Source organism: Talaromyces stipitatus, genomic scaffold (assembly GCF_000003125.1).
Source record: "Talaromyces stipitatus ATCC 10500 scf_1105507295515 genomic scaffold, whole genome shotgun sequence".
NCBI classification, from domain to species: domain Eukaryota; kingdom Fungi; phylum Ascomycota; class Eurotiomycetes; order Eurotiales; family Trichocomaceae; genus Talaromyces; species Talaromyces stipitatus.
Window position 1 is genome coordinate 484,853 of NW_002990118.1, and position 26,596 is coordinate 511,448.

General features: G+C 46.7%; 10 protein-coding genes across 10 annotated transcripts in view, besides 10 other annotated features; 6 read left to right on the forward strand and 4 right to left on the reverse strand.

The window, feature by feature from the left end:
* Nucleotides 1–3,870, reverse strand: part of TSTA_042060 (pogo transposable element, putative) — a gene marked incomplete at both ends in the record, with an annotated part of 4,067 nt that extends 197 nt beyond the window's left edge. The window contains 7 exons of the mRNA XM_002484639.1: nt 218–1,296; nt 1,332–1,443; nt 1,488–1,739; nt 1,926–2,675; nt 2,729–3,207; nt 3,270–3,336; nt 3,369–3,870. Of these exons, the coding sequence (XP_002484684.1) occupies nt 218–1,296; nt 1,332–1,443; nt 1,488–1,739; nt 1,926–2,675; nt 2,729–3,207; nt 3,270–3,336; nt 3,369–3,870 (3,241 nt within the window). The remainder of the gene's footprint in view (nt 1–217; nt 1,297–1,331; nt 1,444–1,487; nt 1,740–1,925; nt 2,676–2,728; nt 3,208–3,269; nt 3,337–3,368) is intronic.
* Nucleotides 210–1,430: a mobile genetic element.
* Nucleotides 1,429–1,617: a mobile genetic element.
* A 969-nt stretch (nt 3,871–4,839) lies between the features above and the next one.
* On the forward strand, nt 4,840–5,169 carry TSTA_042070 (uncharacterized protein; the record flags this gene model as incomplete). The annotated part of the gene is made up of 2 exons (XM_002484640.1): nt 4,840–5,029; nt 5,054–5,169. 2 exons carry the CDS (start codon nt 4,840–4,842, stop codon nt 5,167–5,169), a joined length of 306 nt encoding a protein of 101 aa, XP_002484685.1.
* A 221-nt stretch (nt 5,170–5,390) lies between these two features.
* On the forward strand, nt 5,391–6,243 carry TSTA_042080 (uncharacterized protein; the record flags this gene model as incomplete). The annotated part of the gene is made up of 3 exons (XM_002484641.1): nt 5,391–5,854; nt 5,883–5,928; nt 5,983–6,243. 3 exons carry the CDS (start codon nt 5,391–5,393, stop codon nt 6,241–6,243), a joined length of 771 nt encoding a protein of 256 aa, XP_002484686.1.
* A 2,330-nt stretch (nt 6,244–8,573) lies between these two features.
* On the forward strand, nt 8,574–10,213 carry TSTA_042090 (acid phosphatase, putative). The gene is made up of 2 exons (XM_002484642.1): nt 8,574–8,778; nt 8,844–10,213. The coding sequence occupies exons 1-2, from the start codon at nt 8,637–8,639 to the stop codon at nt 10,178–10,180; spliced, it is 1,479 nt and encodes a 492-aa protein (XP_002484687.1). The 5' UTR covers nt 8,574–8,636; the 3' UTR covers nt 10,181–10,213.
* A 1,722-nt stretch (nt 10,214–11,935) lies between these two features.
* TSTA_042100 (uncharacterized protein) lies at nt 11,936–13,155 on the reverse strand (the record flags this gene model as incomplete). The annotated part of the gene is made up of 4 exons (XM_002484643.1): nt 11,936–12,161; nt 12,225–12,340; nt 12,532–12,859; nt 13,052–13,155. The coding sequence occupies 4 exons, from the start codon at nt 13,153–13,155 to the stop codon at nt 11,936–11,938; spliced, it is 774 nt and encodes a 257-aa protein (XP_002484688.1).
* Nucleotides 12,370–12,411: a microsatellite.
* Nucleotides 12,505–13,272: a mobile genetic element.
* Nucleotides 13,273–13,279: 7 nt separating this feature from the next.
* Nucleotides 13,280–14,062: a mobile genetic element.
* On the reverse strand, nt 13,964–15,280 carry TSTA_042110 (uncharacterized protein; the record flags this gene model as incomplete). Its single annotated transcript, XM_002484644.1, has 3 exons — nt 13,964–14,257; nt 14,810–14,923; nt 15,044–15,280. The coding sequence occupies 3 exons, from the start codon at nt 15,278–15,280 to the stop codon at nt 13,964–13,966; spliced, it is 645 nt and encodes a 214-aa protein (XP_002484689.1).
* Nucleotides 14,429–16,255: a mobile genetic element.
* Nucleotides 14,744–15,337: a mobile genetic element.
* On the reverse strand, nt 15,500–16,834 carry TSTA_042120 (uncharacterized protein; the record flags this gene model as incomplete). Its single annotated transcript, XM_002484645.1, has 2 exons — nt 15,500–15,958; nt 15,995–16,834. 2 exons carry the CDS (start codon nt 16,832–16,834, stop codon nt 15,500–15,502), a joined length of 1,299 nt encoding a protein of 432 aa, XP_002484690.1.
* Nucleotides 16,040–16,834: a mobile genetic element.
* Nucleotides 16,835–17,413: 579 nt separating this feature from the next.
* TSTA_042130 (uncharacterized protein) lies at nt 17,414–20,289 on the forward strand (the record flags this gene model as incomplete). The annotated part of the gene is made up of 6 exons (XM_002484646.1): nt 17,414–18,028; nt 18,087–18,195; nt 18,246–18,347; nt 18,402–18,724; nt 18,796–19,172; nt 19,247–20,289. The coding sequence occupies exons 1-6, from the start codon at nt 17,607–17,609 to the stop codon at nt 20,287–20,289; spliced, it is 2,376 nt and encodes a 791-aa protein (XP_002484691.1). The 5' UTR covers nt 17,414–17,606.
* Nucleotides 20,290–20,431: 142 nt separating this feature from the next.
* Nucleotides 20,432–20,965: a mobile genetic element.
* Nucleotides 20,966–21,056: 91 nt separating this feature from the next.
* Nucleotides 21,057–22,001, forward strand: TSTA_042140 (uncharacterized protein; the record flags this gene model as incomplete). Its single annotated transcript, XM_002484647.1, has 2 exons — nt 21,057–21,399; nt 21,556–22,001. 2 exons carry the CDS (start codon nt 21,057–21,059, stop codon nt 21,999–22,001), a joined length of 789 nt encoding a protein of 262 aa, XP_002484692.1.
* Nucleotides 21,066–21,782: a mobile genetic element.
* A 449-nt stretch (nt 22,002–22,450) lies between the features above and the next one.
* TSTA_042150 (uncharacterized protein) lies at nt 22,451–26,497 on the forward strand (the record flags this gene model as incomplete). Its single annotated transcript, XM_002484648.1, has 2 exons — nt 22,451–23,505; nt 23,575–26,497. 2 exons carry the CDS (start codon nt 22,451–22,453, stop codon nt 26,495–26,497), a joined length of 3,978 nt encoding a protein of 1,325 aa, XP_002484693.1.
* Nucleotides 26,498–26,596: the final 99 nt, after the last annotated feature.

The following is a 26,596-nucleotide window of genomic DNA, read 5'->3' on the forward strand; positions in this document are numbered from 1 at the left end:
TAGTAGTACGATTTGGGCATCGATTATTCTATGCCCGACAATCCCACAATCCACTGCATTTGCGTGCGTCGTACGCGTGGTTTGAGAGGCTGAGGTTCGGATTCGACTGGTGCAGCCGGGAAGAGGTTGAGAGGCCTCACCTCGACTAGTTATTAGTTCCTGGGCTCCTGCGCTGTAAGAGATCCTTGATGAGATATTTGTGCTCTAGATCGTTTACGTTTTTGCTTCTCCTTCTCATTTGCAGCCCGTAAATCATGCACCTCTTTCTGTATAATCAGAAGCTCATTCCTGCTCATTTCGTATGCTTTGGACAGCCGGTTTATCGCTTGATCAACCACCTCAAATGGACCTGTTGTAGGCTCATTTATACGCTTCTTTATTGTTGCCGTCTGACGATTGAATTGGCGTGGATTTTGAGGTGTTTGCTGGCAAGAGGATTGTGAATTACTTGATCGACTGGGAGGTGGTGTTGGAGTGCGAAGTTGAACTGTAAGCTTTTGATAAACACGATCTGGATCAAATGGCACCAATCCAGTTGCCTTGAAGCCATTCTGAATATTTTCAGCTTTATACGCCATTGTACGAGCCTCTGGAAAAGCCGTAAGGAAGTCATATTTATCAATATGATTGAATCCAAGCCGTACACGTTGCTCAACAAGGCGTCCATATTGTCGTTTGAGAACAGCAAAACAACTCACATCGAGAGGCTGTAAGAGATGCGAGGAACGAGGTGGCATACACACTGGTATAATATTATTTTCAGTGCATATTTGATCAAATTGAGGTGTCAAATGGCTTCCATGGCCATCAAGAATAAGCATCCGATATCTCCCCTTCGTACGGCTTGTCGTATGAGGAATAAAGTGTTTTTGAAGCCATCGTATTCCAATGTCATCTGTTGTCCAGCCATTTTTACTAATATCAAGTCTCCAATCTTGTGGAAGAGTCTCAAACCAGCCTTGTTGATAAAAGGTTGTTGCTTTGAAGATAACGTATGAGGGCAAAGCCCATCCAGTGGAATTAACTGCTTCAATTGCTGTAACCCACTCGCGATTGCCAGGTTGTAGTAAATAAGGTCTTCCATATCGATCGCTGCCCGTAATTAACTTTGCAGAAGCACAGAGACCCATAGCGAAGCCAGTCTCATCAAAATTATATATATCTTCAGGTAAGATTCCATATTCTTGTACAACGTCTCGTACGCGGTCAGAATGCTCTTGGATTATCTTAAAATCCTCACATTTTGCTCTCTCGTAGTTATATCTTCGTGAAAACCGTAGTTTGACTTCCGAATGTCTGTCAACAAATCGATAGACCCATCTTTCACTGACATGTTTATTGCCATGCTAGGAAAGAAACAGATCCGCCATATCTTGTACGAGAGATGGCCGGGGAGGTAATCCACGTTTATCAAGGTCAAGAATCCATTTTTAGAAGAGATTCCTCCTCATATTCAGTCAATATATGACTATTAGCGCGTTTTTCACCTCGATATTGGATACCAGCAAGTCGGCGTTGGAGAGTTGTACGTGAAACATTATAGATCCGTACAGCTTCACGTACAGATCGAATTCTTCTATTTCTTAAATCGGATATAGCAAGTAGTATCTTGCCCTCTTGAATGCTGAAATTTTGTATGCTTCTTGTACATATTGGTGGCATGATGGCGTGTTGAAAGTTGGTGTATAGAAATATTTTGATGCGCTTGAGGGAACTGGCCCGTTCGGTGTCATGGCCCGCTCGGTGTCCGATTACGTTAGTAGGTGAGGGTTATTTAGCTTGTTAGGAAAACGGAGCTGACGTTAACCCTAAGAAATAAATCCCTCCAAAGATATTCCTTGATATCGCAAAGTCGTAGTAGGTAGACCTGCTAGGATATACTGACATAATTATCGCTGCCTGAGAATAAGATTATATTACCTCACAAGACGCTGACTCCCTAAGCATCTGCGTAACGACAACAAATCCTCCAACGGCCGGTGCACCAAAAACCGCTACACAAAGAATATACCCAGAGCACTCTATCACATAATCCCAGAAAGCTTTTTTGCCTCGGGCATCAGCTTCCTTCCTGTACATTTTAATTCCGCTCTGAACAAGCCCAGAAAATGCTCGAACAATTATGAGGGATAACTGCGGCTGAAACGGCACGCCCATCCCTACAGCAAGCCAAGTCATTGTCCAAGCTCTCTGCGGTACTGTACTTGATCCTATTTTAAATTGGGACATGCCGCCAATAACGGCCAAGGGGGCGGCGGCAATGCAGACGCGGGTAGCCATAACGAACCACCAACCAACGAGGTTGTACTGCTTTGGATTTGTCAGGCTTAGGAATTTGTTGGGCCGCTCTTCTATGGTTCGGAATTGGTAGCAATTGGGACAAATGAGTAAAGGCTTCTGATCAGCCTTTTTGCTGTGCTTTTTGTTTATGTCGCGGCTATTCGATGACTCAACTTGGTTCGTCACTTCCTTTTCGCGTGTTGACAATACCTTGTCCAAAGTATGCGATACAGTCATGTCAATTTGAATTTGCTCTTCATTCGCATTCGAGATCGACTCCTTGCTTTCAGCAGATATAGGCTCCACATCGCCAGCACGATAGATCTTGTCGGCTAGCTGAAGTTCCCACAACTCTTGCGGGGACTCTTCAGTGTCGCTGAGAACACAAAGGTATCCTCTACTTCAAGGTCTGCGCTTTGAAGCTTACCAATAACCCCTTCGAACTCACCTCCACGGCGTGAAGCCTCGTCCATCATCTCAGTCCGGATCAGATACAGGGTTGAGTACCGAGGAGTGACCAAGTTACCAAGCAGATTGACAAAAGACATAATCACATACGGTAGAACCGTAAATGAGAATGCTGCATATCCATACTTCGTTACCTGGTCGCCTCTAGATCGGTACAGGCCCGTTAGGGCATATATGATTTGGATAATTGAGATCAATGCTGAAGAAAAACTATAGACTGAGGAAAGTTTGAAATCGGACTTTGGATAAGGTTTATGGTCCGAGCTGTCGTTCGAAGGAGAGATTGATTCAATTATAGCGTTGGCAGGCACATAAGCAAGTTCGTATCCCTCTGGGAGCTGGTATGTTCCAAAAACTTGGTAATTGGGGCCGACTATTTCGAGACGTGTAGAATTAGCGCCTCTTTCTAGCCATGTTGGACTCTCCACCTTGAGTTCGATCGGATCATGGTATGCTTCTCTAAGGAGGTATCGTGAGCATATTCCGCGATTTCAAAAGGCCTCAGTTGTAACTCAACTTACAATTCTTTCACGTATTGTTCGACTTCTTCATTTTTGTGAGCTGAATATGCAAAATGTAAGCAACCTGCTATAACACCGTCACAAAGCTTGTAGCCATACACATTAATTTATAAGCTTCGTACTTCTCACCAGTTTCATCCCGAAGCTCTTTCGACAGGAATGACAAGGACCGAAGTGTCTCCCCAGAAGCGGGTTTCCAGTCTGGCGAGCGGACCACCATGCACAGAGCTCTCGACCGAAGGGCTTGTTGGATTGGATCCTTGTAGAAGGCCGCATGTCGCAATATTGCTAATACTCCGCGACCTGCGCCAGAACTCGGGAAGAAAATGGAGAGCACCATGTTCGCAACCGTTACACTAACAGGTTCGCCGGGAAAAGAGATGACGGTAGCTGCATGGGAGATATAGTTTCCCAGAAAGAAGGAAGCTACGTCCGTCCATGTCGTCGGTGTACACCATACGTTCGTTTGGGGGTTGTAGGTCACGCCTGGAGGGAGAGTGATAGTATTATCGCGAACGGGGAGGACGGCGGCTAGGGACCGGTAGACGATTGCGAGGAAGGCCAGGATATAAGAGATTGGAGCGAAATGTAGGTATGCCATCGTCGCAAATACCAACAACTGTGCATACAATTGTCGGAAACTATGACCTAAGTGTTGACGGCCGTGTGGTTTTACTACAGAATACCAATGCAAAGCCGTTACCTGAGATCAGGAGAAAACGACCCAGCTGAAGAAAGCTGAAGACGTATTGCCTATTCAGGGATTCCGTGAGCCAATCACAGAAGGCTTGCTGCATGATTTAAGCCATATAAAGTTCGTCTCCATTAGCTCAAAGCGTAATACGAGACTACAGCCAATAAAGGCTGTTGTATATGCGCCACAATGATATTTTGTCCAATGAAATCTACTGAATATTTTAAGCGTCCGCAATAAGGCTTCTTGGGCATCCATCGGTACCCACCCTCTGCCGCGTGTACTAGCCGCTTATGGACTAATCTTATCGGTGTAGATACTGATTGAAGTGCGGAATATGGCAGCATTATAACCTTTAAGATCATTTACTAGCCAACACCAAGGGAATCCCTAAAAACAGCAATTGAAGGATCCAAACACCAAGCAGACATGTTACGAGGATGATAATATGGGCTATCGCGAGTTCAGGCCCGAAATGTGAGAACGATTATGTTATTAATGCAGTAGTGCCCTAGTTAGTTATAGGGTTAGTCCCTACGGGAGTGATAAACATCATTCATTCATTCACATGGCAGCATTATTACCTGTACTTAGGCAGAGACTCTGCCGCAGAGTCTTTACAAGTACCTAGCCCACAGGTGCAGGAAATGGAAACGATGCCAGTCGTAACATCAGAGAGCCTATATAACATCATGAGATCCGTGTTTTCCACGAGTCGAGTCCAAGTGTCCGATTAATGAATCCTAGAGTTCGCATACCAGTTCTCGTCATAATGTGTGATGAGTATTCTAACCGCCGTCCGTGCTTCGCAGCAAATCTACTATTCCCCCAAAGCCGATTGCCAATGTATCCTTAGCGAGACGCGGACATTGAAAGATGTCTACCACGGAAGAAGAATCCACCGATTGTATTCAGGACGGTCTAGAGGATGGCAAGAACCATATTTTCCTGAAGGCAGAAGCCACAGAAGGGGAATTAGAGCGTGCTAGAATTGAACGGCAGAAGTCATTTGAAGGGCATCGAAAGGCGCTTCCGCTGAAGGTCGAAGTGTTGACACTGAACTACCGTCACCTTAAAAATTGCTATACAGCGGAAGAAGATCTGGAAAAAATTGATGTCCTTCGGGGTCACCACAATATTGATAGAGATGAAACTGGAAATGCATCGACGCCCTATTGGGTGGTCAGCCAGACCGCCACGAGTTGAGTTAGCTGAAGCTGAGGAGATATGGATCCAGCGCGTCCGGATCCAATCACCACAGGTCCTCCTCTTACCGTCAAGGCTCGCCGGTCATCGTGACTCCAGGGATGGAATAAGGCCTCGTGAATTTTTCTGGCCTTTTCTTACCTTTTATTGCTCTTTGCCACAAATAGTGGAGTGCCTAAGTCTCTTGGAAGAATGATGGTCTAAGTATGAGACGTAGGAAGATGCAGATAACACTCGTGTCTGATCAAATTGAGTCAGAGATTAGGGCCAAATTCGCTGAGCTCGAAGACCAGAAGTCGGACCCTAGATCTCCCGAGGAGTCAGTTACCGGTGATATTGGCAACTCTACCATAGCACTGAGGCACGTTCGAAGGTATATCGAATTTGTGGAAAAAGATATCACTCCCACGTGGAAGCATGCGGCCGGCACGACACAATGCAAAGTGCGTTTTCTCGACTTGGGGATATTTTTCCAGCCTGGGGAGCTCATTTACGTGCCATCACTCTCCGAGTGGCCTCCGGACCAGGTCTGGCTAGGACAGCCAGAGTATCCCACAACATCTGGAGACTTCGCACGATTAGCCGCGATAGCCTTTCAGGGAACTACATTTGCAACATACGACACGCCTCCAAAACTCGATGGGCAAGGAACTTCAGATTTGGTGCTATCACATCGACTTCGACGGTATCACATACAACCCTTTCCCGGACAGGTATAGCAGTCCAGCGTTCGGCGGCTTCAAGAATATAACGCTTCAGGTATATCCACTGCGTTTTCTGAAAGATACCAAAAACTTCCTGCGGTCTTGAAAGGAACAAGGAGAGTGGTTTCAGACCATCACGTCCACCGAGAGACATCTCTACTACGACGGCTGGGCTTTCGCTCATGAGCCAAGGGAGAGTATCCAACCAGCCGAACAGACTAACTCCGAGTATGTTGACAGTCAGGCTATGGTCGACTTCGTCGAGGGCCACAAATCGAACAACAATTTTGCTAAATCCTCCGACCTTCGCTTACGCAATTGGAAAACTGAATGGCGGGAAACAACAGACCCAATGCACATCTATTATTAGGGCAGTGCAAACGCCGTGGAGCCGATAAGTGTAGTACCAAAGGGTATACAGTCAGAAGAAAATTTCGTAGGTATCCTCAGCGATCGTGACTTTGAGAAGAGTAACTTCTTACGGGAAAGCGAGGCCGGGAACTCGGCGCTGATTGAGCCTGATGATTTCGTCCTTCTCCTAATCGAGTAATTACATATGCATTTCGTGAACGAAGATTCGTTCGCCTGGACATAAAGCGGCTGAAACGGATACCGGAGTCGGAAAATGTGTTCAAAGATCAGCAAATTGATCCAAAAAATTAGAAAATGGTCCAACCCTGCCAAAAACGCATCTCCAGAGGCATTGATACAAAGCAAAGGAACTGGACTGGTCATTCTCGTGCATAGCGTGCCTGGCGTGGGCAAAACAGCATGGTACTACGACAATCACGCAGAAAGTAGATGGAATGGCTGACAGATCCGCAATGAATTTCAGATTGCGTACTCATTTACGCAGTTTGATATGGAGACTGGGTCGCTGGAGACATGGCACGAACAGACTGAACTGGACGAGCCTGGAGAAACTGGATCTGATCAACGAAACCAAGTTTAGTTGCCACTCAAGAGACCAGTATTGGACTACCAACAATTCCAACTTGTTGCAGACATCATCCGACACTTTGATAATTACTTGCTTGAGATACCTGGTGAAACAGAAGGGCAATAAGCTTATGGTATGAGTCTACTTGCGGACGGCTATGATCCCCATGATTATGAATACGGTCCCGGCTATCACTCTAAGCCACCCAAATCTCAGCAACAACTGGACACTGGGGAAACTCGTGGGTCATTCCGGAGAAGGGGCCAGCTATGAGGTGGCCTTTCAAGGGTGGGAACGGGAAGAGAGAACATGGCCTCAAGAGAACCATCTTTCAGGCCCGAGTACCAAAAACTCTACAAGTCGGCTATCTGGAACCCCATCTATGGAACAGAAGGAAGCCGCTCAGTAAAGACAACTTCCATTCTCTTCCATGGTAGCGCATCGGGATAACGCCCGTAGAGCCCCGGACAGACGGGATGACCAGGGTCACACGAGATGGAACATACCTCCCAACCACCACCAAAGCCATTCTGCTTACTCAGAGGGGTTCGACGGGACCGAGGAGCCTGATTATTACGAAGACGAAGAGGAGTTTCTTGGGAACGAAATCAAGTATCCTATTGATGGATATAATGAAACATATGACGACGACTATTGAAGTTGAAGGGATCAAAAATAGGGAGTTGGCGACTCGTCGCTATATAACATGAAGCTGTAGAAATCAGGTAACTTGTTACTCGGCTCCTATCTCTTGCGATAAAGCAATATCTAGCAGGCAAGTATAGGAAATTTTGGGGCATTGAAATGCATAAGGGGCATCAAATCTACCTAGGCAAGGTTAGGGCTAGTGTGATATGGAGGATATCAAAGAAACTAGCACACTATTGTAATAGGGAATTCCGCCTTCAGTTCAGCTTCTGGCTAATAGATTTATCTGATCATCGCATTTACAAATATTACAGAATGTCAGTTTACCTGCTAGCACTGATATAATTCTCATAGTAGTACCAGGTGGGTGAGATCCCGAAGATGGTTGCCCAGTGGCGGGGTCATAGATGGCGGAGCGGAAATCTCGGCTGAAGAAAACTCAGCCACCAGTTGTTTGATTTTGTCTCATGTACTCAAAGTCCATATCGGATATTTAAATCTAGCGAACCAGATCATACGAAAGGAGCATGCTCATCTTGTTGATCGTCACATGCAACGTCCGGAATTTTTATGTTGAGAAAACGACATGATCTTAATATGCGGGAATGACCTGCATGAAGTATCGAAAACATACTATCTGCTTACTAATGGCAGTTAGCGAACACAGTGGAACTCTTAAGTTATATAAGACGTAGACTTAATCTGCATTCTATGATTCCGCCCCCGTTCCTGGCGTTCCCTGTCAAATCATTGACAGACGTTTACGAAACGAGGCTTGTTCATAGGATCCGCCGTTGACCGCGTGGACACAGGCACATAGGAAAATTCTTCCTATTCCGTGCAATGTTCCGTCAATTCCAAATTCGTAGAAAATATAGTGTGAATTATCAGGCTATGGCTACTACTCTGGCAGCGGAGATGGATCGACAATGGACATGGGCGTGGTGCTCCCCGCCCCCATGATTGGTTTTTGTGAATTCGGCCCTCGGGTTTTGTGATTTGGCCCAATGAATGCATTCATTTAAATAATGCATGCCACATGTAACGTTGGAATTACATATAATCCGTGTTTCATGCCGTGTTGATAGAGATTTTTGTTTCGTTTTATCGTTGCGGACAAGCGGTTGCATTCACTTGAACGACCAGTCGGGAAAATAGATATCAGTCTGTTACGGATGAAATCTACAACTAGCATCAGCGCAGCCGCAGTGCTGTTAGCTGCGCCCAGTGTTTATGCTGGGCTCATCAACTTCCCTCCTATCCCGAAGGATCTGACAACCCCGTTTCAGCAGCGATTGGCAGCATATGGACCATCCTGTGAGATAATCCTGTTTAATTTGAAGCAATAAACCCGAGCAATGAATTAACATGGTTGTTCGCAGCTGTTTCCGTGGGGTGGAATACATACGCGGCCCAGAGCTCGGGCTGCGTTCAGTATGGAACATCCCCTGACAATCTCAACTTGAAATCTTGCTCCACCATTGGATCGACCACGTACCAAAGCTCTCGCACGTATTCTAATGTTGTGATCTTGTCGGGCTTAGCTCCAGCAACAACCTATTACTACAAGATCGTGTCCACAAACTCGACTGTCGGACACTTTCAGAGTCCCCGCCAGCCAGGAGACAAGACTCCATTCAACCTCGACGTAGTAGTTGACTTGGGCGTCTATGGTGCTGATGGATTCACTACCAGCAAAAGAGATGACATCCCGACCATTCAGCCAGAGTTGAACCACTCTACTATTGGCCGCCTCGCTACTACGGTGGATGACTACGAGCTTGTTATCCACCCCGGTGATTTTGCTTACGCAGACGACTGGTTTGAGAAACCTCACAATCTTCTCGATGGCAAGGATGCGTATCAAGCTATTCTCGAGCAATTCTACGACCAACTAGCACCCATCGCAGGAAGGAAGCTCTACATGGCTAGCCCAGGTAACCATGAAGCTGATTGTACCGAAGTCCCATTTACCTCTGGATTGTGTCCCGAAGGTCAAAAGAACTTTACCGATTTTTTGCACCGCTTTGGACAGACCATGCCAAAAGCATACACGTCTAGCTCGACCAACGCCACTGCGCAGTCATTGGCCGCCAAGGCTAAGAGCTTGTCTAACCCTCCCTTCTGGTACTCATTTGAGTATGGTATGGTCCATATCGCCATGATAGACACCGAAACGGACTTCCCCAATGCTCCTGACGGTCAAGATGGCTCAGCCGGTCTCGACGGTGGGCCCTTCGGCGCTACTCATCAGCAACTGGACTTCCTGGCAGCTGACCTCGCCAGTGTTGACCGCAGCGTGACACCCTGGGTAATTGTCGCCGGACATCGACCATGGTATACGACCGGCGATAGTTCATCAGCCTGCTCATCATGTCAAGATGCTTTCGAAGACTTGCTCTATACCTATGGCGTCGACGTTGGCGTCTTTGGACATGTGCACAACTCTCAACGCTTTTTGCCTGTTTATAAGGGTACCGCAGATCCCAACGGTATGACTGATCCCAAGGCACCTATGTATATCATTGCCGGTGGTACTGGTAACATTGAAGGGTTGTCCTCGGTTGGATCTGTGCCGTCATACAATGCGTTTGTGTACGCGGATGATTACAGTTATAGTACGATGAAGTTCTTGGATGAGCACAATCTGCAGATTGATTTCATTCGGTCTTCGACAGGTGAGATTTTGGATTCAAGTATTTTGTACAAGAGTCATTAATCTTGTCTATATACCAAGTTGTGTATAATCTTCAACCAGAATGTATTGAAAGATATAGTTACATTCGGTTTGCTGAAATAAACGCTTTTCGAGTTGCTTACTCACAATATATGAGATGGACCTAGGTCGCTCTACATACCATATTTCCTTTTCTGGGTGGGACTTTTACTTAGCAGCCACCTCTTTTGTGACGGCGCTCACAGTCAGGCTCACGGATTATTAAGGGACTCACACTAACTAGGGTATCTATTGAGCACTCTATCTAGCTCTGGTAATTTATGCCAAAAAGGGGCATGCGGCCCCATATTACTGTTGATTTGGTGAATTCACCTTGTTGCGGCCCTGATCATGACCCTGTTGTTTAAGGTGCTCTATCCTTCAGTAGTATATTGCCTGTTGAAAAAGAAAAAGACGACACAAAAGACAGGAGGTGCAGATTTTATCTGCCAAGCAAGATGTAGAAGAGTAACCGCTGTGTAGACACAGAAGCATCAATCGAAGCTCTGACCCTTCTCACATCTTCTTTTATAGTTTTGGCCTGCTTAATGCTTATTTTCTTCAACATTTCTCTCTTTTATTCCTATTATATTAGGAGCCACTTCAGTTATGAGTAGGAGATTCTTTCTTGCTCAATATGATGAGGTCGTCAAGGAGAAATGTCGAAAGCAATTGGAAAAGAGTGGCTATGTTTTTGGCACTCATTCAAAAGATGACTCCATCCAAGGCAAGGATAAAAATAACGGAAACCATTAAAAAAAAAGTATGACAAGTGTTGAACATTGGATGCAGTGAGTTGGCTCACAACAATTGTTCTTGATGAGTAGTTGTAAAATAAGAAACTGATGTGTGCTTCGATTGATTAAACAACATAGAAGCGAGGAACAGAGGCAAGTTGCAATCTCAGGTGAGCCTTCCTCATTCTCTGCATCACACCAGTGCTCTCAGGATCCTACAGCATGGCAAGCAGTCTTCTCTCCTGGGCTTTTTTGCCCAAACCGAACCTCTCTCACAATGGCTGAACCGCCTCAGCGCAGGTTGTGATATACTTTCTTTGATGACCTTCGGAGACCATTCTCTGCAGATTGTGCTCTCAGTGTTGACTCTGTCGATAGAATCAAAGAGAAGTTAGATTAAAAACCAACACAAGATTGGTCAAATCGACTATTGGGATCTCGATCTCTACAGCCCTGTCGGTCCAGTGGACTTTACTCCCGAACAACACATCTCATTAATTCCATCGGTTCAACAAGGGCCACCACCAATAGGCCTGTTCTACAGCAGAGACAAGTTTGAAATTGTTGTGACGAAGCTATGTTCGTCTGATCCCGTTGAAAAAGTATAGAATTGATGTTGACACTCGGGACTATATGTACAATTCACAAATGGACATCCTGGGGCTGTGAGCTCAATAGTACACTATCTTTTCAGGGTATGTAATTGCTTGTAGCCATTTATATCTTAACGATATCTTAAGCTCAGCACAACGAACTTCAATTTTAGGTATACAGCTCTCAGGTGAAACATGGAGTTATTGCTACAATAACAGGAGATTCGGCGGTTCAAGCTCTGACAGACAACAACAAAACCTTTAATGATCTTCAGTGATCCATTGTCTCTCGATCCTTCCCTTTTCGAGGAGAACTTACACCAGAAGCTAGACGCACGCTGGTCACAATACTAGAAGATGGATACATTCTACATTCTATTTGAGGAATCATCTAGTGGTATCAAATGCTGTTATGAAAATGGCTGGATTCACAGAACAGTTTGGAATGACTCTATAAACAATTGTGATTTGTGGCGACACGCCTGTTTTCGGGCGCGACCGACGTCAAAACCTGCGTCCGTTCCACAATCTGGTCCGTCACCGCCTTGTCCCGCTCCCGGGTTCTGCCGGTTGCCGTGCCCGCAAGGTCTCCCAGTGCGTGCCCGTAATTCTGCCAAGAGATCGTCACGTGGTCCCGTGGTGGGTGTTAATGTGCTGGTTGTTGTTATTGGTTATCTAAGCTAACTACAGCTGCGCTGACCCCTTTACGGAGGTCACATGACTCTCGGAGCATAGTTGATCCGCGCCGGAGGGAGATCCACGGGTGTAGCACGCTGACACTCCCACTCATCCGGGATCTCACCAAAGGCGTCCGATCGGCTAGTATCCTCCCACTAGATCACGGGTGATTTAATGAGGTAAGAGAGAGTGAGAAAAGAAGAGAAGGAAAAAAGGAGAAAAGAGAGTATATACAGGCAGTCCTGGGGGAAAACCTCCATGCAAAACCCTGTGGGATGAAAAATCATGGAGGAAACCAGGCCAGTTCAGGTACATGTCATATTGATTCCATTCCCATTCCTTTTACATGACGTTCATGCAATTCCTTCGGTAGTGCTTTCGTCAATATATCGGCCGTCATTTCTGTTATACGAATATACTCTAGACGAATAAGGCCATTTGCGATAGCCTCGCGTATAACGTGGAAATAGATATTGATATGTTTTGACCTAGTAGAGGGCGAGTGACTAGGTTGATTCACAGTTACAATGGCGCCTTGGTTATCACAATGAATTGTGTTGGAAGGCATTGTATGTTCTGCATACTGAGGCAGGATAGCGAGAATGAGTTTCTGAAGCCAGATAACCTCATATGATGCAGTTGCTAGTCCAATATATTCAGCATCATAAGTTGAGCTGGTAACTAAAGATTGCTGTTTTAATTTCCATGATATTAGGCCGCCATTCAAAAGGAATATGAAACTAGAAGTTGAATGTCAGTTATTCAAATCAGCGGCAAAGTCAGAGTCGCTATAGCCATATAAGACTGAGTCATTAGAGTATGATTTGCAGTAGGCGATGCCCAGGTTCTGGGTGCCAGCCAGATACCTGAGTACACGCTTAAGCGCTGTGGCATACTTTATACCTGGTTTCTGCACAAATTTGGAGAGGCGAGAAAGTGCAAATGCAAGATCAGGTCTCGTACAAATCATAAGATAGATTAGTGCTCCCACTGCAGCACAGTATTCTAAAGCATCTGTTTCATTTAGACTTTCTGCATTAGTTGCCTCAACAAGTGGGTGCTTGGGATTAAGTGGAGTTGCAACAGGTGGGTGCGTTGAAGCGCTCGAGAATTCGCTGTATATATGCCTTCTGATGCAATATCACTTTGCCATTCCGATATTCAATATGGATGCCTAAGAAGCGCCTAGGTGTTCCTATATCTTGAGTTTTAAATTCATTGCAGCATTCTTTGACGAATTCCTCAATTGCGTCCTGGTCACCACTTAGCAGGATGTCATCAATAAATAGGAGGAGTATGAGGAATTTGTTATCCAGGCTGCGAATGAATATAGCTGGCTCAGCATCGCACTGATAGAAGCCTGCTTTTAATAGGAATGAGGTTATCCTATCCCACTAGATGCGCGGAGCTTGTTTAAGTCCATACAGAGACCGGTGCAGTTTTAAAACATATTTCTTTGGATCTAAATCCATGCCTTCTGGTATCCCTATATAGACTTCAGAGTCTATATCGCCATTTAGAAAAGTGGTAATAATATCAAGATTGCGTAAGGACCAGCCATTGTGCACAGCTATTGCCACCAGGAGTTAGAATGCAGCTAACGAGGCAGTTGGGGCATAAGTTTTCATGAAGTCTACTCTAAAGCGTTAGAGGAATCCCTTAATCACCAATCATGCCTTATAGCGAATGTCTTCATCAGGACTCAGTTTACGCTTGAATACCCACTTGCCGGGAATCGGCTTACGCCCTTTTGGCATCTGACTGATCTCTTGAACTATTCAAGTTCCATTCTCTTCATGAGATTTCAGTTCTTCTTGCACTGCTGGTGGCCACCTAATCGGATCCTGGAGCAAGGCATCCGAATAGGAGAGAGGATCTCCATTGTGGTCTGTTTGGATCCTCTCTGCTGTTTGCCAGGGTGGGCAGGAGAGCGACTCCATGCCTTGCACGATCAAAGCGGCTTCCACAAGCTCCCTAGTAGTATCGTGCTCATGGATTTTGACGCAGGTGCCAAATACAACGCTTCCTCGTGGGTTGTAGATGGGCTGGCTGTCCATTTGGAGTGCCAGGGACTAGGGGGAGTCCAATGCCCTTTGGGCTACATCTGCTAGTTCCATAGGATCTACTGGCTTTGCAGGATCTTCCGGGTTCACAGGATCTGCAGGTGGTTAGGATTGCTGCAGCCAGAAGGGGTTCATCAAGGAAAATGGTACGCTTGATACATTGGGAAGCGCTCCCAGTACTGACTGACCAAGTACAGTATCAACTACTGAACCAGGCGGATTTCTTTTATGTGCAATAGACAGTTTAAAACTGGCAGGGCGTTTAAGCCATAGACCAGGGAAAAGGTCTTCATCAAACTTGATTTCAGAGTGATTGCTTGTTTGCAGAGTATGAAGATCAAGACATTTATAAATAGACTTTGAGTCTTGTATATAGCCTACCATCATGGCTGGCCTGCAGCGAGGATCAGAGCTCGAGCTGCGGTGCTCCTTTCGAAGGTGTATCCAGACGAGGCATCCCCAGGGTTTCAAGATAGTAAGAGGTGGTTACTTCTTATATAAAAGAAGATGTGGGGATGTATTGCCTAGAGTAGTGGATGGCAGGATGTTAGTTAGAAATACCGAGGTGGCCAGGGACTCAGCTTGTAGTCGGTAGTCATCTAGGACACCAGCACCAGCTCTCATAGAGCGTTCCATATTCTTGATCGTCTGAACTCGTCGTTCCAGTACACCATTCTGTTGCTTGACACCAGATGTAGAGATTTAGTGAAGTATTCCGTATTGGCGATTTATTTCTTTGACCATGCTATTTATGAATTCACTAGTACCACCATCAGTTCGCCATGACTTAATTACAGCATTGAATTGAGTTAGGACCAAGTTTATGAATCCTTGTAGGAGAGGCGTAATTGCAGGAACATTCTTGCTTGAGGCAAAGTAATACCATACATAGCGAGTGTAATCATCGACCAGTAGTAACATATACTTAGATCCACCAAGGGAGATACCGTCCAAGGGGATAAGGTCGGCATGCACGCGGTCGAATGACTTGCTGCAACGTTCAAGCACAGGAGGGTGCGAATCTGCCTTCATTTTACCTTGTAGGCATGCTGTGCATGTAGGTAGTTGACGCGGCACAGATAAGTTCATGAGATCTCCCACTGATCGAAAATTTTGGTGGCCTAGGCGATTATGCCATAGCCTGAGTGTACTGAATTCTCTTGTACGGAGAGCTCGTGGGGCATTCACTAGAGATGCAGGACTTATATGCATTCAATAAAGATCTCCATGCTTCGAATTGGCTAGTTGAAACTATGCGGAATTTGAGTCGCCTTGCTGCTGTATGTAGATAATGCCATTTTCAATAAGAGTAGAGTAGCCAGCTCGATCAAGGAGCTGCAAGGACAGCAGGTTCTCTGCCAATTTTGGTACGAACCAGACGTTGAGGACTAGAATATAAGGCCCAACTTGAAGATGTTGAGTACCAGATCCCTCTGCATAGATCGTAGTATTATCTCCAAGGTAGATCTCTCTGGGTTCAAGGAAATGTTTGTAGTCCTTAAGGTCCAATTTGCTATTGCAGAAATGCTGTGTAGCTCCAGAGTCCAGTATCCAGCTGAGATAGTCTTGTTGTCGGATCTCACTATTGATGTAGGATGCTCTTGTAAGAGGAAGATGAGATGGATAACTGTAAGCGTTTGACTCAGAGCTTTGAGACTGGGAGGAGGAGAAATTTGCCTGCGGAGGTGGAGGAGCCAGTAGAGGTAGCGGCTAAGGCGGAGGTTGCAAACTGCTTGGCTGTTGAACTAAGTAGGCACGACCTCTGTCAAGCTTTGCAGCGCCAGAGTCTAGTTGCTGTTGTTGAATATGACAGTCACGCTCGTAATGGCCCTCTCGTTTGCACCAGTTACAGATAAGTCGCTTATTCCGAGAATTTCGATTTGATCGTTCACGACGGTTTGAATTTGAGTTATTGCCTCCATTACGGAGGTTCCGAGAGCTTGTTCTGCGGTTCGGACGACGGCCTCGAGTTACTAGGGCTTGGCCAGACGTGTTGTCTCCTTCAGAAGAGGAATCTTTGATATTGGCAAGCAGGTAGGTCACTGTTTCAATGAAGAGAAGGTTCAATTGTTTTACCGTTTGAACTTTGGTTTTGTAACAGTCAGGGAGTCGATCCACGAGGATATGAACGGCTATATCTCGATGGATTTTGTAAGAGGTGTTTTCCAAGGAAAGAAAGATATTGCGGAAACGACTTGTGTAGGTAGAAATGGTATCCTTTGGCTCCCACTTGTTGTTGTAGAATGATTCGTATTGAGCAATTAATGGGAGAGTTGTCCCGCGGTCGCAGCCAGCCTTGAGTGAGGACCAGAGGTCTCTTGGGTTTGTATGGCCAACTAGGAGCTTGCGACATTCAGGGGACACATATTGACGGATTTTGGTAAGGTTTTCGGTTATCGTTTTAGCAATATCTCGATTGACATTGGTCGTAGGGGGTGGCACCGTCACTGTAGATGTTGGATCGACGTACTGCCATAGGTCATAGAGAATAAGATGATCTTGCCAGTATTCACTCCAATCAACCCAATTGGAGTAGTCGAGGATTGGGAGCTTTTCACCAGAGGTAAAGGTGTTAGAGGCAGACATTTTTGGAAGAGTAGAGGAGGTTATAATCGAAAATCAGAGTCGAGTCTAGGTACTCCTAGGAGCTATATTTAAGCCTAGAAGTCCTTCAGACAATCGGTGAGACAGTGAGACGGTGAGGCCTGACATGTCGAAGAAACAGTCGATCGTGAAGTTCTTGATTTCCAATGTAGGTCTTGGTGGCTTCTTGACCGACATTTTGATGTTTGTTGTAGGTGGCTCTCTAAGTTGATTTGTCGCGATCCTTGACTGGTGCGGTCGTATATGGCCATCTTGTGACTGGATTCGAATTAGGAAGTAAGTCAGGTCCAGGTAATCACGATAAAGCATCTATAAAGCTTAGATTGAAGATGCGAGGAGCTCATAACCTGTTAATGTGCTGGTTGTTGTTATTGGTTATCTAAGCTAACTACAGCTGCGCTGACCCCTTTACAGAGGTCACATGACTCTCGGAGCATAGTTGATCCGCGCCGGAGAGAGATCCACGGGTGTAGCACGCTGACAGTGGGGTGCCTGTGTTCCTGAGTTCCTGACCCATGCATTTTGGCGCTTTTTCGACTTTTATGCTGGCTCGCGATGAAGCCAAAACTGGCCTCACTTTCCTGCTGGGCCACGCGGGCGTCTGCCGCCTGCCGTGAGCCCATATTTCCTTCTTCTTCTTCTGCCATCGCCCTCCATCCTCGTCCTTTCCTCTGCCTTCTCTGGCGCTTCTCTACCCCCCACCTGATTTCTGGTTTTGAGCACCATCAGTCGACTCATTTTCTTATGGTTCGCTATGAGTGTAAAGACTAGAGTCCGCCAACAAGCCCCTCCACTCCGCGAGTCTATCGACCCTGATGACGATTATGATGCTGCTGCTGTTCACGAGGGTGACGAGTCCAGTTCGTCTTCCGATTCCGACTCAGATCGCTCTGACGATGACTATGAGCGTGATGATGGCTACTCGACCACCTTGACCGAGCCAGATTCCAACGCCCAGCCATGTCTACCTGCACTGCTTCCATCACAGCGATTACGGAACCCTCCCTCGAGTGCTTCCAAGCGAAAGAAGACCTCCGTCGTACCATCTGAGTTGCCCGAGTACAGCGATGACCCCAACGACGATACGGATGAAGACATCGCGAACGTTCCTCTGGACTACGGGAGATCAGACAATACTAAGACTCGTAGATCTCAGATCAAGACACTGTGGCAGAAGTGAGTCCACCCAAGCCACTCCTGGTTGAGATGAATGGTTTCACTAACCTACTCCCAGGTACTGCGCGGTGAAAGCGGCCGAGCAGGATGCCCCTCCTAAATGGAGCAACGCAGAGCAGGCCCTCCGGCAAGCAACGACGAACAATATCCACCGTTTTTTTATTATCGTATGAAGGTCAAGCGAGGGAAAAATGGCCGGCTTATGAAAGGGATCAAGAAAGGGAGCGCGCTTGAGGCAGATTGGAAGGCTCTTCAGGGATACTATCGACTGATTACGCGGACTAGCTTCAATAAAGTACAGTGTGAAGAGATCAACGCGGTAAGCTTTCATGCTCGATGGTGACCTTTACCTCTGTCTCTAATCAGTGAATAGGGTCTTCGAAGTCTCATGGACAAATGGAAATTGGACATGGAAGAACGCGAGAAAACTGGGGTCCATGTTCAGGATCTGACTGCCTTCAATGAAACCGTCCTCCGGACGACCGAGAAGCGATTTCACCTGGGGTTCGAGCGGATCCAGATCTGTCTTTTCACCATCCTGGGGATCTTCACCGTGAATCGAATCTCCGCCCTGCTCTCGCTGCAATTCAAGCACCTCCAATTCTCTCTTCAACGAGATCCCCTTGGCGGGCCTCCGATCCCGATGGTAGAGCTTCGTGCCGTCCACACTAAACAATTCCTTGGTATCACACAGCAGTGAGCATACATCCCTTCACCGTCTCTTCTAAGTATAGGTGGTTTTCATTCACAGACTAATCTGGTGCTAGCAACAATTTCCCCTTTCCTGAAATTGTGGATGATCCAACCTTGATTTTTAGCCCTCATGTCTTCCTGTTCAGCATCCTATTTTACCTAGATGCCTTTGAAGCCAACGGGCTTCGGTCTATGGAAGACGTGCGACGGCTGTTAGTGGAAGACGGTTGTGAGCAGATGGAGCTATATCTCAAGCCTGAAATTGAGGAATACTTTCTCTTCTGCATGACCACGATAGTCGATGGAACTCCAATGATCCAGTGGAATCGACCAATCAACGCGAGCACGATGTCCGCCCGACTGCAATCTTTAGGAGAGATCCACGGGTGGCTGCACATCTTTTTTGCTCACCGTATGCGATATGGCGGTGGAAAGCAGTTAAATGAAAGTGGTAAGTTCGCCCTTGTCTGGCATAATGTCATTTGTCCCCAATAAAGAGCGGAACCTGACAGAGAGTTAATATAGGTTGTGTGAGCGAGGCACAGCAGAATCTCATCATGAAGCATGCCTCCAGTCGCACATTCTTGAACCACTATCTACCACGCAATATCGATACCGACATGCAGAATATAATGAATGGCCGGAAGCCCAACACGATGTTGATGCACGCCATCCGGCGCATCAGTCGTTGGATTGATAAGAGGCGTCCACGAGTCATCAGCGCACAAGACCGAGCGGAGTTGTATCAGCATCCGGAGTATCTGGCGGCAGTACACGAGCGGGATGCGCAAGCCATACTTTGCCAACAGAGTCCCAGCCCTCGCAACATGTCCCGGCTGGGTCGACTGACCCAAGATGTTGATAAAATCTTCCGTCGCCTTTGCCGAGTCCGGAGGAAAGAAGTACGCCAAGCGTTCAGCCGGAAACAGGCAAAGATCGATATTGAACGTCAACGGTCGGGGACCGCCTTCCACAATGAAGAGACCAAACACAACCTGCAGACCGTCACCCAGATGCCTTCCGAAATGATCCACCTCCTAGAGAAGCTATTCACCTGGCCTACATCCCACTCCCTTAACAATGAGTGGAAGAGGCGAAACGCGGCCACCGCGGCCGTCACTCAATACTGCGGCGTTTGGGAAGGGGGCCCTCTTCGTGGTCGACGAAAACGAGCTTCACCCAGTGACGACGAACTCGATCAAATGAAGCCGTCTAAGCGCGTAGCCAGCGCGACGCCGGTATCGGATGTTGCCCCTTCGGATTCACGCGATCTCCTGGAGGAAGCCAGGGAGCATATCATCCGTGCCGGAGAGCGAGATCGCAAGAAGCCAAATGTCGAGAAACCAATAGTCTGTTTTCAGTGCTTCGGTAATCGCTTGCTTCCAGAACACAAACGCGTCAAAAAGTGGTCGAGGCCCGACGCAACAGTGCGACATTTTCAAGACAAGCATCTTGCGGATCGGCAGTGCAATTTCTGCGATGACGGCGAAATTTTCCTGCATCAAATGCATTTACAAAATCATGCAGCGGCAGTCCATCGCCTTGTCACTGGATCCAGGGGATGCTGAGGTTGTGTATACTTTGCTCCGATAGATGTTTTACCGATAGATGTTTCTCTTTCGTGTCTTTGCTTGGACTACCTCGCTACCGAAGACTTATATGTATATATAAATGTCTGGAAGGAATACTAAAGAAATTATATTTATACTAGATAAATATAAGCTTATTTACTTCTCCTAAAAACGAGAAGAACAGGATCCAATCAAAATCCCGTCAGTCACAGCTGGCTCAATTAGAATCTCTAAAGGAACTAATCGCCCATACCTCCACTGGCTAGGGATCCTCTTCAACAAGAAGCTGAAGTTTAACTGGCATATTCAAGAAATAACATCTAGAGCAATCACAATAGTGAGCGCTCTACACTCTCTTGGAAACACAGTTCACAGGATGAAACCTCACTTCCTACAATAGGCCATAACAGCCTATGTCCTTAGCAAAGTGTACTTTGGCACTGAGACTTGGGGGCCTGGCTGCACCTGACCCAGACCCTAACTAGATTCTTCCCTAATTCCAAACTAAGTGAACAAACACCTAGAAGACCTCTCCATTATTATCCTAATAGGAGTAAGAGTAGTTCTTCTAGTCTTCCACACCACTCCTACACCTATCCTACATTAGGAATTGGGCTTCTACCCTCTAGAGATCGAACTGGATAAGATTGCCCTCGTAGCATCTACACATCTCTCCTAACTATCGTTCCCGATCACTCGATGCCTCCGATCACTCGATGCCCGTGTTACCCCGCTCCTACAAATAACATTCAAAATTCGATAATATGGTCAACGAAGCGGATATTTTAAAGGCAATTAGTGATCTAGAGTCGCAAAAAACGCCTCAATATGCCAAAACTGCCAGAAAATATAATCTTGAGCCTTCGACCTTAAGGCGCCGGTATAAAGGCCAGACCGTATCAAACCAGGAAGCAACTTCTATTCACTGCAAACTCCTTACAGATGCCCAAGAAGAAGTTCTTCTTCGTCATATCTCGAAGCTCTCGTCTCGTGGATTACCTCCAACGCCTCAAATTCTCCGAAATCTTGTTGTAGAGCTTCTACAACATGATGTTGGGGAGTGCTGGATTCGTCGATTCTGTCACCACTACCACAATCGAATTGATAGTGTTTATCTGAAAGCAATTGATTATTCTTGCAAAGTCGCTGATAATTCAGTACATTTTGAACATTTTTATAATACAGTATGAACTTTTTGACTGATTTCCTCTTTGAATTTTCGCTGATATGTTATCTAACTAACAAATATACTAAAGCTCACAGAGAAAATCAAAAAATATCGCATCAGCCCATCAAATACCTATAACTTTGATGAGAAAGGATTCAATATAGGCCTCTGTCATACTGAAAAGCGGATTGTCTTAAAATCTCAGCTCCATTCAAAGAAATTACTTGGTGCAATTCAAGACAGGAGCACAGAATTTATTACTTTTATTGCATATATTTGTGCTAATGGAATAGCAATTCCTCCAGCTCTTATTTACCAAGGCGAGTTAGGAGATCTACAAGATACTTGGCTTAAAGATTTTGACAGCTTAAGAGAGAAGGCATACTGTTGGTTGCTTCGTGCAATCGAGATGCCTGGCACTGGTATGCAGCAAGGAGAGGTCACGTATGGCTTACACGTGACCTCGTCAAGCAAGGACTATATAGACCGCGTCAGGGCCTCATTAAGACAGACAGACACAACAGAACACAGAACCCAATAATCACCTATTGAGATTGACTCAAGTGCTTCGTACGTACGCATATGCACCTTAGTGCACCCACACTGATCAGTCTTGGTTGCAAAAACTAAGACAGATTGGCAAGGTCTCTGAATTCTATATCGATAGTCACCTGTGGCTACAGAATAGAACTGGATTCCAGGATTTGAGCTTCCTAGTGTAGGAAACCAAGTCCAGTGGAAGAGGGAGATTCGACGCCGTCAACCTGTTGACGAATCGAGTCTTTGCTAAAAGGTTTTCTCATCTCTGAGCGAGATCTAGGAACCTGTAGTCTGGGATAGGTTGTTATTGTAATAACATTTTAGAGCTACCGCCCTATCGCGAGACGCGTCGTTGGCACGTACACAAGCCAACAGCAAAAACAACAAAAACAATCATCAAGAAAAACGTGACACCTTATTGAAAGTTTCACAATATCAACAAGACCAGTTATGGCTGACAAAAACGCCATCCTGTCGGACAATAGCCAGGACGATACTAGCGAATATCAATACCAAGACCCATCTCCAGGAGATAGAGGAGTCTCCTCAGGAAGGTACCAAACCGTACCGGAAATCAACTTCCCTGACGACAGGTGGATGACTGAGATTGGGTTCAACAACGAGACGGGACGCAAGTTGGTCAACATGGCGCTATGGGATAAGGAAGTTGAACCTGGCGACACCGAGATAGCGTTATCTACTCGTGCAATAAGTGCCTTGTACTATGCCGCGTGCAATCAATATATTGATTATGAGATCTTCATGTGGCTTCTTGATTACTTCGGCAACTGGACCCATGATGACTTTAAACGGCTTAGCGTACACGTCCAGAAAAAGATCAAGGACATGCTAATGGACCGAGGCATCTTTGTCGATTATGTTGGCAGGAAGAAGACGATTGCAAAGGCACTAGATGATTTAGTGCAGATGACTAGGATGCCTGAGTGGCCGCATGAGATTACTGCCGCCAAAACCTTTGACTCACGGTCGAAAATGGCCAAGGGTCAGTTCCCTCAACTTACTACAAAAAATGGCAGTGAAGAAGAGGAACCAGAGGTAATAGTCTCTTCTATCGAGAGTGGCAAGAAGGACAACGCAAAGGGTAAGCAACTGTTGGTAGAGACACCGAAGCAGACGTCTCAAGATCATGGTCAACAGCCAGAAAATCACGCTCAAGGCTTCAAGCGATCACCGTTCTTGACCGGCGCGAATGCTACGCTAATAGTGCCACGAGATGACAAGCCTAATGGACCTCAAGATCGCCTAAGCTTGCCTGGACCTGCTTATACTTACCCATACCGCCCCAAACTTGAGGACGACTGGCATAGGCAGACACCGCGTTATACTATAGCACCCCCAGCGCCTGGGATCTCAATGCCATTAGGAGAGTGGGATGATTGGACCATGCTACCACCTAGAGAAGTTGAGTGTGAGCCTATTGATTCAAAGTCAATGCTCACGTTCGTCAAGATATGGGATAAAAAGTTTGCTTACTCTGGAGATCGGTATGATATCTTGGACGATAAAGTACGCGCATTCTTAAGAGCGTGCAAGCTCTCTAGCATTCTAATTAGTCAATATTGGGAAGTCTTTCCTGAGATGCTATCTGGACGTGCAGGGGCGTACTATATGCACCATGTCAAGCCAGGTGCTTCGTTCGCTCAGGCGTATAATGCGATAAAAGTGTACTTTGACACGCCCAACAACCAGACAGATTACTACCAGGAGTGGACCACAGTCACCCTGGCTGGAGAGCGCCAAAGCAATCCCGGCAAATTGTTGGTTGAGGTTATAGATCTCATGGTCGATAAACTTCATTTATGCCAGCGAGCGTTAGGATCGGCATATGCTGGTGATGAACATCTCATCGCTGCCATCACGAGAGCGTGTCAATCTACACCAGAAATGGGCGAGGCTCTCAGTGAACCAACAAGCAGCTTCCAGACGATCGTTTCTAAGCTGCGTGCCAGGGCAGGTGTAGTGCAGCGGAAGGAATCAGCAGGCCAGTATATGGTAGATAAAGTCAATAATCCTCAAGTGTTCTATACAGACAGGAAGTTTATAGGACACACAAATCGCCACGACTATCCTAGATCGCGTCAAGAATACCAACGCAAGAACCGTGACGACGCTAAACAACTCAGGAAGAGCGATAGAAGGTGCTTTATTTGTCATCAAGAGAACTGCCGTTCATGGAAGCATTCTGAAGAAGAACGCCGCGAAGCGCGAGATCGATATGACCGCTATCGACAGGTGGATGGAAGGAAGAAGCTGTCAACCTACGCTTACCAGACCTTCTTGCAGGAATATGAAGGCACCTCGTCAGACGAGGAAGACAAGGATTCCACTGAGGAGGAGGTTAAGCAGGACGTGGCCACCGCGTACTTTATGGTCAACCAACTGCAGGATCGTGCCTTTATCCACCGGATAACAGGCTGCAATAATGGCATAGAGCCGCCTGGACTTCACCTCGATTTTGAAGTTAAATTATCTGGCCAATCAGAAGGCGAGAATAACTACCTTGCACCTGCCTCTCAGTTTCTTCTCGACCACTATGAAAATGAGACTTTTTATGGGATCATGCCAGATACAGGAGCATCGACTGTCTCAACCATTGGTAAAGGACAACTTGCTGCCTTCCTGAGACTCTATCCCCACACTAAGGTCGATAGATCGCGTGTAGGGGAGTACTCAGTCCGCTTTGGCATGGGCGACCCAATAACCTCGACTGCAGTGATTACCGTGGAATCGCAGTTTGGTGATATAGAATTCAACGCCATGGATTCACCAACGCCTTTCCTGTTCTGCCTCAAAGATATGGATCGCCTACGCGTTAAATTTGACAACCTTACCAATAAGATGATCCAGGGAGATCTTATCGTACCGGTCATTCGCAAGCGAGGCCACCCGTGGTTCTTCCTGGATGAGAAGTACGCACCAGAGGCGTTTCTAACTGAGGTTGAGATGAGGCGGTTACACCGCCGATTCGGTCACCCTGCAGTTGACAGGCTGCACAAGGTCTTAAAGCGTGCAGGCCATCTTGACGTGGATTATAAGATGCTTGCGCAGATTGAGGAATTCTGCCACCATTGCCAAATAAACCGGCAAGCACCTAGACGATACAGATTCACGTTGCATGACGACTGCGAGTACAACTACGAGATCGTTGTTGACGTTATGTATCTTGATGGCAAGCCAGTACTGCATATCGTTGATTGGGCAACCTCATTCCAAGCAGCGAGATTCTTGAAGTCCCTATCAACTAAGGACACCTGGGAAGCGCTTCGGGCAGCATGGATTGACACATATCTTGGTCCCCCTAATGTCATATCCCACGACGCAGGAATAAACTTTGCTACAGTAGAATTTAGAACTGAGGCCAGGATGATGGGAATCCGGTGCCACCAGGTGCCTGTCGAGGCTCACAACGCTATTGGCAAGGTCGAACGGTACCACACACCACTGCGCCGCGCTTATAATATCATATTGTCGGAACTCGGTGAAAGCGTCGACAAGGAGATCATACTTCAGATGGTGGTTAAGGCTGTCAATGACACAGTAGGACCAGATGGATTAGTACCAACCATACTAGTCTTTGGTGCCTATCCTCGCATGACTTACGACTCGCCACCATCAGCATTGACAGCAAAGCGCGCCCAGGCCATGAGGAAGGCCATGATCGACTTAAGGAACGCCATGGCCACGCGTAAAGTCAATAACGCTCTCAAGGCCAGGAACGGCCCGATTGTCACGGAAATGCTCAACCTGGCACCAGGAACCGACGTGCAGGTCTGGCGAGAAGGTAAAGGATGGACTGGCCCACACAAAGTTATCTCAGTCAACGATTACAATATGATTGTGGACCTACCCAGCGGTATTACTGATTTCCGTGTAACTTCAGTCCGACGTTACCAGCGAGACAAGATCGAATCGCCTCCGACTCGGCGCCTACTAGACACTGATCTTCCTCCTCAAAAGGAGGAAGAAGGTAGAGAAATCGACGGCCTACTGGCGGGCCGGCAAAGCGGCCCAGTAGTTGCTTGGGGATCCTCATTATGTGACGCTGCCGCAGAAGTGGAATCAGGAGAGCATGCCGGCGCTGTGAATCTGAATCGCCGCCTGAGGAAGAGAGGGATTCATGTTCCTGATGCACCGGTGATGCCGCCAGCGCCACGCCGCCGAGGACGGCCCCCAGGTTCGAAGAACAAGCCAAAGACCTATACGACTGAGGTCGAGGTGTTCCTATCTAGGAAGGAAAAAGATGACCTGGGACTAGCAGTCAAGCTGCGCCGAGAAGGGAAGATAACCGCAAATGGCGCGCCATTTGAGCTCTCTGCAATGGCTGAGATCGATGGTCTCATTGCGAATGGCACTTTCAAGATAATACACCGTGAAGATTTGGATCTCAGAGCTGTACGAATCTTCAACTCCCGGTTGGTCAATGAGATAAAAGGCAAGAACGAGGAGCCGTACAAGAAGTCACGCCTCGTCATATAGGGTTATAACGACGCGGGCAGACTGGCATATTGACACAAGCGCGACGATTCAGCGCGCCAGCAGCGCCTCATCGTATCACTTATCGCTACGCTGATTCTC

What these genes read in the sequence shown, in the direction of transcription:
- TSTA_042090 (XM_002484642.1), top strand. Translation starts at nt 8,637, where the DNA reads ATGAAATCTACAACTAGCATCAGCGCAGCCGCAGTGCTGTTAGCTGCG. An exon ending in GGCAGCATATGGACCATCCT is followed by an intron (nt 8,779 to 8,843) that starts GTGAGATAATCC and finishes GGTTGTTCGCAG; the next exon opens with CTGTTTCCGTGGGGTGGAAT.